The 12824-nt window shown below is 37.7% G+C and overlaps 1 protein-coding gene across 4 annotated transcripts; it reads right to left on the bottom strand.

Moving 5' to 3' along the window:
* Positions 1–968: 968 nt before the first annotated feature.
* Positions 969–11448, bottom strand: LOC135616884 (uncharacterized). Of its 4 annotated transcripts, none has more exons than XM_065116598.1 (5): positions 11238–11448; positions 8593–11143; positions 4154–5929; positions 1973–2225; positions 969–1896 (listed from the first exon to the last, which is right to left on the bottom strand). In XM_065116598.1, the coding sequence occupies exons 2-5, from the start codon at positions 10999–11001 to the stop codon at positions 1355–1357; spliced, it is 4980 nt and encodes a 1659-aa protein (XP_064972670.1). In that variant the 5' UTR covers positions 11002–11143; positions 11238–11448; the 3' UTR covers positions 969–1354. The 4 variants fall into 4 exon arrangements, with proteins under 4 accessions (XP_064972670.1, XP_064972673.1, XP_064972672.1 ...); XM_065116601.1 differs by having other exon boundaries at positions 969–1893; XM_065116600.1 differs by having other exon boundaries at positions 8593–11010.
* Between the last annotated feature and the right edge of the window lie 1376 nt (positions 11449–12824).

The following is a 12824-nucleotide window of genomic DNA, read 5'->3' as shown; positions in this document are numbered from 1 at the left end:
TGTTACGCCTTTGTTCTTACTACCATTTGATTTTGGATAGTCATTTAAATTTGGACTCATTATTGCTTCCTTATCTGTTTGGTTATATATTTCTACATCATTGTATTCTTCGAGTAGTTTCACCTTAATTAATCGAAAGATAGACTATAATAACTCATGTGACCTTTGTCATCATATTGTATAGATCTTATAATCAGAATTACACTCAAAATACTAGGTAGAGCGGAAAGGGAATAATTGAGTACGGACTTTGAAGCGCTAAGAGAATGAGTGGAATCGTATCTAGAAGCATTGCCAGGAGAAGAGTTCAGTTCAGTTCAGGTCTTGGCTTAGAGATGTATAAGCTACATCCAGAGTAGGAACAAGAGAAAATGAAGTTCTTGTGTTATCCTAGTACTGTTTACTAGAGTATATTTCTGAGGCTCGTATCAAATCTATTCTCTGCATGCATCAATGATATTAATGTTTGCTACACCAACCTTGCCTTTTAACCGTGTCAAGGCTCCCCGGAGCGAAATAGATTTTTTTTTTAAATCACTTTCGTTTATTCATTTATAGTCGTTCATCTATGCATGCATGCATGAAAAAGACATGCACTATATATATATATATATATATTAGTCTCATCTCAATCAATGAATAAATATAAAATTAATTAATCTTTATAAAAATTTAGAACATGAACCAGAGGGGAAGTAGCTTGGTTTCAAGATTAATTGGTTTAAATTTTTTTCAAAATATTTGATTAAGTAGCTTAGATCAACCCCTCCCAATTTCTCTCACGCAAGACCGGACCAAATAGTCACCCCTTTTTTTAAAATATCATAATTTAAAACTGATTTAAAAAAAAAATAAACATAAAAATCCAAATAATTTTTCATACCAAATAATTTAATTTATTACATGTAGATATGATCGACACACAACACTCCTCAGATAGACAATAATCTAATAACAAGGTAAATCTGTGAGGCACCGAAGAACTTCGTACAAACGCTTCATTAGACATTTGCAGAAATACAGGTAAAAAGAACAAAGAAAAGTTCTGTACATGATTAGCAGAAAAAACTACAACTATCTCGAGGGATAAGAAATCCCCTTTAGAGAAGACTACATTTGAAAGCTGACAGTTGAACTGAAGCAGCTGAACAAAATTCTCAAAAAACCCATTTCTGTCTCTGCATGGTTCCCATATCAACAACACTTGGAATCCATCAAACATTCACTAATCAGAGGCCCTCGAAGACGAATATGCCAAAACCAATCTCCAAAGAAGCTTTTATCCAGCAAACTGATAAAACACATGAAAAATCAATTGTCATGTATCTGACCAAGATATCCCTGATTCCTCGTATTACCCATCACCAACAGTATCCTTCTCAGATGCTTTTATTGCCTCTGCAGTCATAATTGCAACCGTGGCTCTATGAAGCGCAAGATCCGCTTTGTGTAGCAACCACTGTGCTTTCTCTCTTTTAAGTCTAGCCATGTTCAATGCATGCTGAGCTGCAGTTGTTGCATCGCGCAGCCTGAACTCATCCATGTCAGTGTGATGTCTCTGAAATCCAGTGCATTGAGATTGCTTTATGCTGGACCATTCACAAAATTCATAACTCCGTTTATTGATTCCATTTCTATTTGATCTTTGGTTATATGACAATGGTGTTTCTTGAGGATCCCTCGGGGATAGGAACGCATCAATCTTTTTTGAAATATTTCTGTAAAACTTTGGTTCTGGATATCTCTCTGAACCATCATTAGTATATAAAGATTCTGTGCTTGCAGTATCCCTTGGTGAAAAGGTAGATCGGTACTGAAGCCCATGATAAGAATCAGAAGATTCATAGCTGGAGATAGCAACCTCACCAACTGAAACTCCATCGATTTTTCTCCCTGCTGCCACAAAAGCAGTAAGACATTATCAATAAAGAAACCAAAGAACCAAAAGAAATGGAAAAATTAATAGAAGTACCAAATGTATTGGAACCATCTTGATCTCTCATTAAAGCATTATGATGACCAGTGAACATAAGCTTCTTATGAGACCTCTGCTTTGAACCTTTGTTTGGTATTTCCAAGCCTCGTGGTCTCAAACAGAAGGCAAAAATAGGTGGTTTCTTCTGAGAAGATGCTTTGTCCTGGCAACCTTCAGGCTGGATAGGCATTTTGTTCATGCTTGATTCCCACTCCTTTAGTTGCTGCTGGTAACATTCCCACAGAGGAGGCTGAAAAGCCATGAAATGAGAACATATGATATTAAATGCTTCCTTGTACCAAAATAGAAGTGTTCTATTTACTTGAAAGGTCCTCAAATAAAACTGTTCTATACACAATACATGGGATGATCATAATCATAGGTAAGAATCATTCTTACCTTCCAAACAAAAGAGTCCATTTATATTAAGCAAATTATGACTACATAGATCAAAAACGAGAGTTGAACAATTGAGCAATTTATTTTATTTTAGCAACCTTGTAAACAATGCTTGCTATTTTACTTGGTTCTTCAACTAAAACCTGAGCTTTGGTCCTCAAAGATATGGTTGTTTCAAATCCTTGAGGGTTCACAAAATATTGAACAAATGAAAATGATATCATGTTCAAAATTATTAAAAAATGTAAAAAAAAAAACAATCATACAGGTAGATTCTGCTTCTGAATAACTACACTGGAAAAAAATTTGAACCTGGAGTTCTGATTATCCTTTTCATGGCGACAGCCATTTCTATTTATTATCTCTTTAATTGCCAATCCCACAGAAGTCGCAGACAATCAACTCAACCTGTTTCTGGTTTCTTTTCCTGGCAAACATATTACCCTTGATGACACTATTCCTACTCATACAGCAACAATTTGCATTTCTACAGATATAGCAAAAATTAGTGAGTTATAGAGTAGCAGTCCTTGAAAGTAGATTTTATATTTCTGCATTTCTTGGTAATATTAATGAGAGAGAGTTGTCTTTCAGCCTTTTTGTCATTTCAGTCTATTCTAAACAGGCCCCTTGGGTCGAAAAAGATAAGTACTGATTTCATTCTTGGTGCTTTTCTTTCTGCTTTGTTCTAAAACTTGTTTTGTCAGCCGCCCCCAATTTACATTTTCTTTTATGCACCTTGACTTCCTCAGTCCGAATGCAGTTGATTTGTTTGTAGTAGGTGATCTTGGATTCTGAATGATTGGATCAGTGCTTTTGCAGTCTCGTCTTGGATTCTGAGTTATCCCCTGTTTTTAAGTTGAGTTGGTTGGGTGCAGTTTGATTTGTATTCAATATCAAAAGAAGGTTTTTTGGGAATTTTTGAAATAGCAGGAGGATAGGGAAAAAGTTTTAAGTGTCAATGGAATTCTTTCTTCTTAGTGCCTGTTTTCTGCATGACATGTCTTTCCCCTAGCTAGTGTGCAAGTTGCTTTCCTAGTAGCTAGCAACAAGTCCTGCACCTTAACTGCCTATCCCCTTCTTGACATCTACTATTGGAGTCAACTCCGTGGCTAGCCACCACTCTTTGGACTTTGACTTCCTCCGTCAGCGAAGGTGTTATAGGTGATGGATCAGGTGAGTCATGCTGAAAATGGAAGATCAAATTGGGAGGGCCAGTGAACTGACCAAGAAAGCCCTGGATGAATGGTGTACATAGGTCATCCTCGTTATGTCTCACTTCATCTGTCTTCCTTCTTTGGCATTCTTGGACCAACCAAATGAGTGATAAATATAAGATTACACTTCAGATAGAACTGACAGCAATTTGTTGGTTTCAACGTTTAACTTTGCCAGTTGAAAGTTTGACACCCAATAAAAAAGATACTAAGCAAATGAAAATTCCAACTGTTAACAGTAATTGGTGAATGACATAGAGTTTACATTAGCTGCAAACTTCATGGTATTAGGCATGCCTTATCACAACAGGACTAGGTAAATCTGACCAATGAGCGGGTCTGAAGCCAAAAATGAAAACCTGTGAACAAAAATAGTTGTGGGGACTAGACTTCAAGCAAGCAGCAGTCATGTTAACACCTACAAGGCTACAACATATGCAGTCTAAAACAACTAATAAGCAATCATCTCATTGGCAGTAGATTTAATCCAGCATATGCATGAATTTATTCACAAGAGAAAAAAAAATACAATGATAAAGAATGTAGACTAATCAAATCTCACCTGAAATTGCCGAATCAGAGGCAAACCTTTCTTCTTTCTCTTCAGCCTCCAATACTCATAAATAACTTTGACTACGTTTGCTGGTCCAACATCAGCCATGTATCTTTCGATGTCATCATTGGTGAACTCCTCGGACTGTAGAGTATATGCAAGTTTCTCAAACATGTCGATGACCTTTTCAAAGATATCCTCTGTAACCTCAGGCATCTTACCATCCATGGCATCCATAGTAACTCTCATTGTGCATATCCATTTTTCATCTTCACTGTCAACGTCATACAACACACGAGATGAATCCAAGGCCAAGTCAACTTCAGTTCCCATCTGTCGAAAGTACTTTGATGAACCACGCACAAAAGGCACTTCAACATAACCATCATCACCATCTGAAAGCATGTGAACTCCTGGAATGGGAATGTTCTTAATAGATGCAGCCCTAATATTCTGGTTGTAGCATTTTTCATGCATTTGTTTGAAAATGTACCACTGGTTTCTGTCAGTGAATTCTAACATCCATTCTTTTCCTCCTTTCCACATCATTGCATGAGTGTAACGATTTGTGGATCCAGGCTGCAGAACATGGTGTGCATTGTAGACATATTTGGTAGCCCCTGAAACCATTACACATATTCTCCAATTCTTCTTATCATCACAGTCAAGTTGAACCTTGGCTCCATATTCTCTCCAACATTTGTCACCATGAGTAACAAGGACATTAGCAGCACAGTCTACTGAGTCCAGATAATTTTGAGGACTTCTAGAACAATCTGATGAAATATTTGCAAGAAGAGTCTTCACTTTTCTATGAGGTTGTACCTTCTGGTGATTGTTTTGGGGTTTTGCAGAATGTTCATAACCTACAGATAACTGTGAATATGAAACTTGAGTTCGACGCCTCCTGCAGCGACTAGTAGGGCCATTTGCCACAAGGTCTTCCGAACCAAATTTTGGAGGATGAATAAATGTCCGTGAAAGTGAAGTGTGGCGATTGCGATGCCACATGCTTCGCGGAGCAGTTGGATTGTGTATCGTGTGTGCATTCATTTCAAGGACTAAGTTAGATGCAGGGTGAGCAATCAGCAATCCTTTATGAAGAGAATGATTCTCAACTTCATCAAACAATTGAGCCTTGAGGTTTGCAGTATTGATACAAGAATTGCATCCTCTATCAAGGGACTTGTCTGGAGAGGAACCTTTAGGATATTCAGAACAGGAAACCTCAACAAATTGTGATGTTCCAGCCTTGCATGAAAATCTTCCAAACTGAATAGCACCCGCATCGCCAGTGCTTTTCACCCCATTACCACTACCACCAACAGCATTTTGAATCACATTAACCTCACTAGTGAAAAAATTCTTAGTGGATCCATTCAAATTACCATCATTTTCAGCACACAAAGCATCTGTGCTTGGTCTTCCATGACTTGCTGGTGCCTGGCTCAACAAGGGCCCTGAGTTATCAAGAGTTTCTGCAGCTTGCTTAGATGGGTCCTCAGCAGAAGAGCAGCCATTAGCTGTCAATTTATCATTATTATCTGTGTGTTTTTGTGAAGATACTAAAATGTTGTCTTCAGAACAAAAGGAAGATGGATCTTTCACAACCAGCAAATTCAGATGCAGACTGAGTGAAAATGAAGGCCCAGCAGCAAAAAATTGGGAACATAGAAGAGGCTTCTCATGTTCTTGAGCCAAATAGTGAATAACAGAATTTGTACTTGTATCAACCAATTTCTCTGGATTGGACCTATGAACCAGGATTGATCTTTCCCAGAATCTCTGCAAAAGAAGAAAAAGGACATAAAAGATTGGTCAAACCAGACTCACTAATTGATGAAGTAGATATTGGCTTAAATACAAGTTTATTGAGTGACATGTAAAGAATGCCTTTAATATAAAAGAAGAGCATCCTTTCTAACTGCCTAAAAATCACCAGGAAAGAGCAAAGACATCAGAAACTATCTAAACCAACTGTTGCACAGGCTTTGAGAACCAAATGGATAATTGCAAAGACAGCTCACAGTATATTCGGATATCAACTACATCAATATAGAAAGTCCAAAACTCATTTGCCTAAATCCAACAACAAATCCAGTTTTCCCAAATATTTCATATTTCATCAGGCCCATCTGGCACAATAATTTTCCAAGATGGACCAGTAAAAACAATTATAAAGTTCCTAGAGTGAAATAATACCTTGCTGTTCTCATGATTGCACCAAGAAAAGTATACCAGATGCATATGCAAAATTCATTCTTATTCAATTAAAACAACATAAATTGTATTTGAAGTCAGGCAAATAAATATGAGCCTAAAGTTTTAAGGTTCTGGGCATTGCTCCTTACCAACTAGATGCTTGCCTAATATAAAACTACTAGAACAACTATAATATGTTTATGACAAATCTCCAGTGCTTAAAGTCTTGAACTGCACCAAATGCAAAATTAGGTAGTGTAACACTATAACACATAAGTTAACTAATTACAGGAATTAGTAGGCATTAAACAACTAAAGTCCATCAAAATTCAAAATTCTGTGGTACAAACATTCCAGATATGCAGTTACACCTTCCAGACAACAATACAAGGAATATGCCAAGTTCAATTTGTTGCTCATGGATCTGACTAATCAAATGATGAACTAAAAAAGTATTTACTTATTAGATCTAAGACAAAAGCATAGTACAATGCATGTAGGTGTAGTTGAATAACATTGAGATTGTGATGCCATAACACGCACAAGAAAGTCGAAGTACTACAAATGCCAGCCAACAGACTTAAAAGCATGTCCAAGGTATTCTTCAGAAATAGTTAATTTACAAATTATTCCAATTATGATTTTGCCTATTTTAGAATATGTTTATATTTATTTAAACCTAAAACAAGCAAATAGGAACTTTTCACAAGGTCAGAATTATACCTCGCAATCATACACATATCTGTCATTTAATTTTGGTAAGCTATGACATCTAGATAATATCTCAGATTATCTGGCTTGGAGTCATGCAGAACAACATAATGCACAAGCCAGGAAGAACAATTCTACTTCTCACACATTGTTAGAACAATGTGACAAGTTAAACTTAGTTCGTAGACAATCCAACCACTTTACAAGTAAACACTTTGTCTAGATCCAGACAATCGACACCACAGGTTACCAGGATTTCTTTGTTCCTTTCAGAATGTACTAAATCCTTGAATAATCTCTAACGAGAAAAAAGCCTCATGTCATAAAGGAAACATGCTTACTTGACAGCATATTTATCAGAAATGGACTGCACTGATCACTCTGACAAGGAAAAACATGACCAGGCTCTTGGAGAAGTGAGTCCCATTAAAATATCAGGGAAAAAACCAGAATGAACCAACCAACTCAACCAGAATTTTAGTTAAAAATAAGAATTAACTTGTTTTGCATGAACCAACCAGTTTTAAATATTTAAAAAAGGCATTAATTCCCTTCTTTCCAAAATCAAATTGGAAAATGATTGGAAGCATAAAAGTAATTCTTCATCGTAATTCCACTTAATAAATTAAGGAAAATTGTAAAAAATGGTGATCGCACTGAGAAGTAAAGGAGAAGGAAAGGATGAGGAGATAAAGAAGTAAAAAGATAGCAGAGGAATAAAAAGAAGAGGACGAGAGGAACAATATTGCGTCTACAAGGAGAAAAGGATGATGGATGATCAACAGATGGAGCTAAGAAGGCCTACTTCCCTGCATGAGCAGCTCGAACATGAAGCTGTAAATTTTGTCTAGTCCCATTTGAATCCCTTGAAAGTGTAGTACTTAATAGATAAAGGTTTACTTCAGAGGAGTTGTGCAAAAGATCAATGAGTTAATTGGTTTGCCATAGCTACCGTATTGTGATAAAACCTTAGCAGTTGTACAAGAAGTGAATGGTTTTACTGCTCTACCATCCAGTATTAAACCAGGCTTATCCATTGAAAATCAAGGAGAAGGAGAAGATGAAGAAGACAAGAAGAGAAAAAAACAGGTAAAGCCATTATATATGTGTGTGTGTATTTAATATGTTTCATTAAATTCTGCAATTCCACTAGCTGACCTACTGGCCAATTAGTGACCCAGTGAACTGAAGCTTGGCCGGGCCAATGACTAGTTTGGTTCTGATAACTATTCTTTGCAGGGCTCATAACTAGAGATGCTAAATACAGTGTCCCAGACATGCTTTACAACCTCTGTAAGTGCACTTAATACTCTTTGTCAGGGGCAAATAAGGATTAAACACTAGAGGGAATTCAAATCATGTAATATTTCTAATCACCTGAAGCACCAAGCTCATACGGACTGAGTAGAGAGATTGTCATTCTAAATGCTAAAACAAATTTCTACACACAAGAAGAGTAAAATGAATTACATAGAACATTAAGAACAACTACATTTTGTCAGCAAAGCAGCCCAGTAAGAAACAGAAATGAGTACCTCAAGTGACATATCAGAACTGTGGACTATTTGACCGCCAGGGAGCTCATGGATGTTTGAACAAGTGTACTCAGTCGTTATTAATGCCTCCTTTGTGCAATGATTTTTCAGTTTATCTTCAAGATGCCTCCATTTTAAACTCTCCATATTGAAGAAGGTATTCAAAACAAAAAGAAGTTTTACACCTAAATTGTGCAAGGTTGAAATCCTAAGCCCAATTGATGAGCATGATACTTCTGGCTCGGTGAAATTACTCTTCACAATATGCCCATTAACAGTTGTGATGATCAAACAGAAAAGAGAGACTGCACGCCTTAAACAACCCTCAAATAACAGAAACTTCAACCCAAGAACATTATCAATATAAAAGACCTCCATATGAACAGTAGGCCATGAACAAACTAGTTGACCATGATGCAGAATATAAAGGGATTGGCAGAGCCAAATGCTTTCTTTTTGAAAAGCAAGTGCCAGAGAACATTGTGGTGGTAAGCTCGACTCAAATATTACTTCTCCGAATTCCAACCATGTCAAAATTATATTGAATCTCTCTATAGCTGTTGTGCTGTTGCAAATGGAAGCACAAATGCTCATTGAACCACCTGGGCCATCAGGAGCAACGTTGTGTGCCACTTTAGTGTCCAAAATATCCTTTCTGCTGCGAAACCGTTTCCTAAAATAAACATAAGGTAACTTCCTGCCTTCACAGCCAATACTCCTCTTTAGCTTAGAGAGACTGTTAATATTCCAATCACATGCCTGGCCTGACTCATTGAAATTAGAAAATAATTTATTTAGATTCTTATCCAATGGATTCACTGACATATTTTCCCTTGGCTCTGATAACACGGATGGCCCGATGTCCTTCAAAGGACGAACTCTAAGATGCTTCTTTATGGTACTAGATGAGGAGGATGTAACTTGGTGATTTGTGCGTGTCAACCATGAGATAATGGGTTCTGATTCCAGGAGGTTGCCTATGTAAGTGCTCTGTGTGGCTTCTACCTTTTTTTCTATTTTCTTCTGTCTTACTTGGGACCCTGGTTTCCCAAAATTAAACTTGCTGGAAACTTCACTTGGAAAAAGCAACAGCTTGAATCTCTCCTTTTGGAGATTTATCCACTCTTCATCACGATCATCATATTTGACATGATGCAACCTAGTTACAGGATCATAACCTTTGACTAGGCCAAAGTACCAACTTTTGTCCAAAGGCCAGAATACTCTGATCCTCTGCTTAACGACACAATAGGGATCCATATCCCTTGAGCAAACCTCATAAAAGTGGCGACGCTTCCTAGCAAAGCTTTTACCATTGTGCCTCCTTGGCCGAAGCACCCGACCTTTGGCATCTACTGAACAAGATTCAGCCTGTAAGACCTTCAACCTACCACCGGCAGATTGCAAAAATGATGATCCTTCTACCGGATCTGCTGCACATGTTCTCTTCCCAGAGAAACCAGTGCAATTTGGATCAAATCGCGAAGAAAGCATTCTAGCAGCATTTTCTTCAAGGTTCTCCTCATCATCATCCAGAGAATCCCCAACTGAATCCTCAGAGTTGTCTATCAGAGGTGCATCATTCCCAGTACAATTCCATTCAGACATCTTCAACTTCCTTCTAATTCCAACCTTTCTATCATCATCCTCAAAATGACTCTCATTTTCAACACTAGTGCAAGGAGCAGAATCATCTTTATTGAACCCATTCGGCTCAAAATCATCAGCTTTCTGTTTCTGCTTGTCATTCAACACTGGTGAATTTAAATTTACACTAATCGATGATTTTTGGTCCTGGGTATCAGTATTAGTCCACTCATGATTAGAGTTACCAACTGGAATTCCCAAGCTAATAGGGTCTTTAGCTTTTTTCCACTTAAAGATACCCCTAGGCCGCTTCGGGATAAAGAGATCTTCTCCCAAATAATTCTCGTTTTTAGACGTTCCACCACTTGAAGATGTATGATCTGTCTTTTTGGACAACTGTGAATAAAGATCAGTTTCTAAATATTGTTCATTCCCACTTGACCAATCCAGATTAAGTGTCGCATCACTTGTGTTGGTGGTTTTGTCCCTCTTCTGAGCATAGGAAATATAGTTTTGCTTCGGCCTTGAGACATTTAAACTGTTGCGCTGCCTCTTAGAACCACGCTCGAGACTGCTCACAGAAGCCTCTTTTCTGCTTGGTTTCCTTCTTGATTCTGAAAGAAATTCTCCTCCTTCCACAAACGCGGATCCAAGCTTCCTATTGAAAACTCTGGATTCTTGTTCCAACACCAAAACCTCCTTCCCGGCCCAGGATTTTCTATCAGAGCTCCTTGAATTCTTCACGCAAATGCTCTGGAGATCCAAAGAACTCGGCTTCGTAGGTATATCGGATGTTTCAGCCCGCTCAAAGCTAATTTCCATCTACAATTCCTGAATTCCAAAGAAAGAAACAGAAACCCCCAAATGTTATCACCCATCACATGACGAGGAGAGCGAAGCCCCAATTTCGGATCCGCAAGCATAACTCCGACCGCATGACGCCAAATGTACTCCTAAAACAAACCTAAACGACAAAGATCGTCAAGCAGTCTCAATTGCCCCATCGATCACCCGGCAACAACGAAGCAATCGAGGCCGGAGATGCCAAAACAACATACCTGTACCAAGAAAGACGATACAAGCCAAATCTCCCATCGATCGGATCCGCAATCGACGGGCAAACCGATTTCTCAGTCCAATCCCGCCTTCTGCCCGCAGGAATCGCCCGATCGATCAATGTTCTCGACGGTGATTTATCAACCCTGGAAAAAGTACCGGGCCTAGGGTTCTTCGTTCCAGGAGACGTAATGGCTCCGAACGTAAAATAACAATAAGAAAAAAAAAGCAAACAGGGAAATGGGGAAATAGAAAAAGCGAGCTACAAGGAAAAGGACCAGGACTGATTGAGCGTAGGATCTCGATCGGACGGTCTACATTTCTTATGGTGACGACGGAGGACCTAACGGCACCAATCGCGAAGAAACGCACGGCCGAGATCGATGAGATCGATGATACGGACGGGTGGGATCCGAGCTAACGTTAGCGGGAATATGGACCGTTCACGTGACGAGTCATGAGGGTTGGAAATTTCTAAAAGACGACTCGACCTTTTCACTTTTGCCGGTCGAATCCATACCGTAAATGATCATACATTTAAATCAATTTACGAAGTGTGCCATTGGGAGATGGAAATAGGCACCCGTTCCCTTCGACTCCCAAATTTTACCTTTCGTTCCACCGCCTTCTCCGATGCGATATAAGTTTGGTAGGGCCCATGCCCTCCTTTAATGGGGCACTTTCGCTTGTGGTCCACGGCTTGGTAGTGTAGCTTTTGTTGGGGCAAATTTTGGTCCTCTTTAAATCCTAAAAGAAACTTCATTCTCTCTGGCGGAGACTTAGTTGTAATTATCATTATTATATCCTAATGTCATTAGCTTTCAGTTTCATGTGAATTTGGTTTTATATATATACATATATATATATATATAGTCGGAATTAAGTCACATTTTGCTCAGCATATGAGTTACAACTCATTAAAAATGAATTGTCACACATGACTTCTGTAGAAAAAAAGAAATGAGCATTAAAGAAGGTGATCCATTGGGAATAATTCGAGATCAAATGTGTTAAATAGTTTGATTCCTTGCTGGGAATCTAATCTTCGCCCTCTTTTAGATTGATTTTGAATATTTTTGACCTGTTAAGTACTCTTAGTAAAAAATTGGTTTATACTTAGTGAGTCTTAATTATGTAACTTGGATAAATTTACCTTTACAGTCGTATTTTTTAATCAGCAATTTTGGACCTTTGGATGGAAGGAGGAATTAACATTACAATGAGATTTTATGGAGATACTTTAACCATTATTATCCTTTTTGAGTGAATAAATAAATACTAATGTCTCATGTGTCAAAAATATATGATTCAAACTCTCAATTTTGATAAATGAATGTGGTTTGTTTTAGGTGTTAAATAACTGATATCGATGGTCATAATGATTATTAGTAGTAGGCTATAATATATCTTGCAGTTGTGGCTTTTCATTATAAAAAAAGATGATTAGTATTTTTTTTCCTAATATGACAATTTTTACATGTAAATTATTTGTTTTTAAATCTTAAATTTTTTTTCCCAATGTTCTTTTTTTATTTTTAGAATGTCTTTTATTTTTTAAAAGATAAAATCATCACTAATTTTTGTCTCAT

The sequence above is a fragment of the Musa acuminata genome, chromosome BXJ2-7 (assembly GCF_036884655.1).
Source record: "Musa acuminata AAA Group cultivar baxijiao chromosome BXJ2-7, Cavendish_Baxijiao_AAA, whole genome shotgun sequence".
NCBI classification, from domain to species: domain Eukaryota; kingdom Viridiplantae; phylum Streptophyta; class Magnoliopsida; order Zingiberales; family Musaceae; genus Musa; species Musa acuminata.
This window is presented reverse-complemented; position numbering and strand designations above follow the sequence as displayed.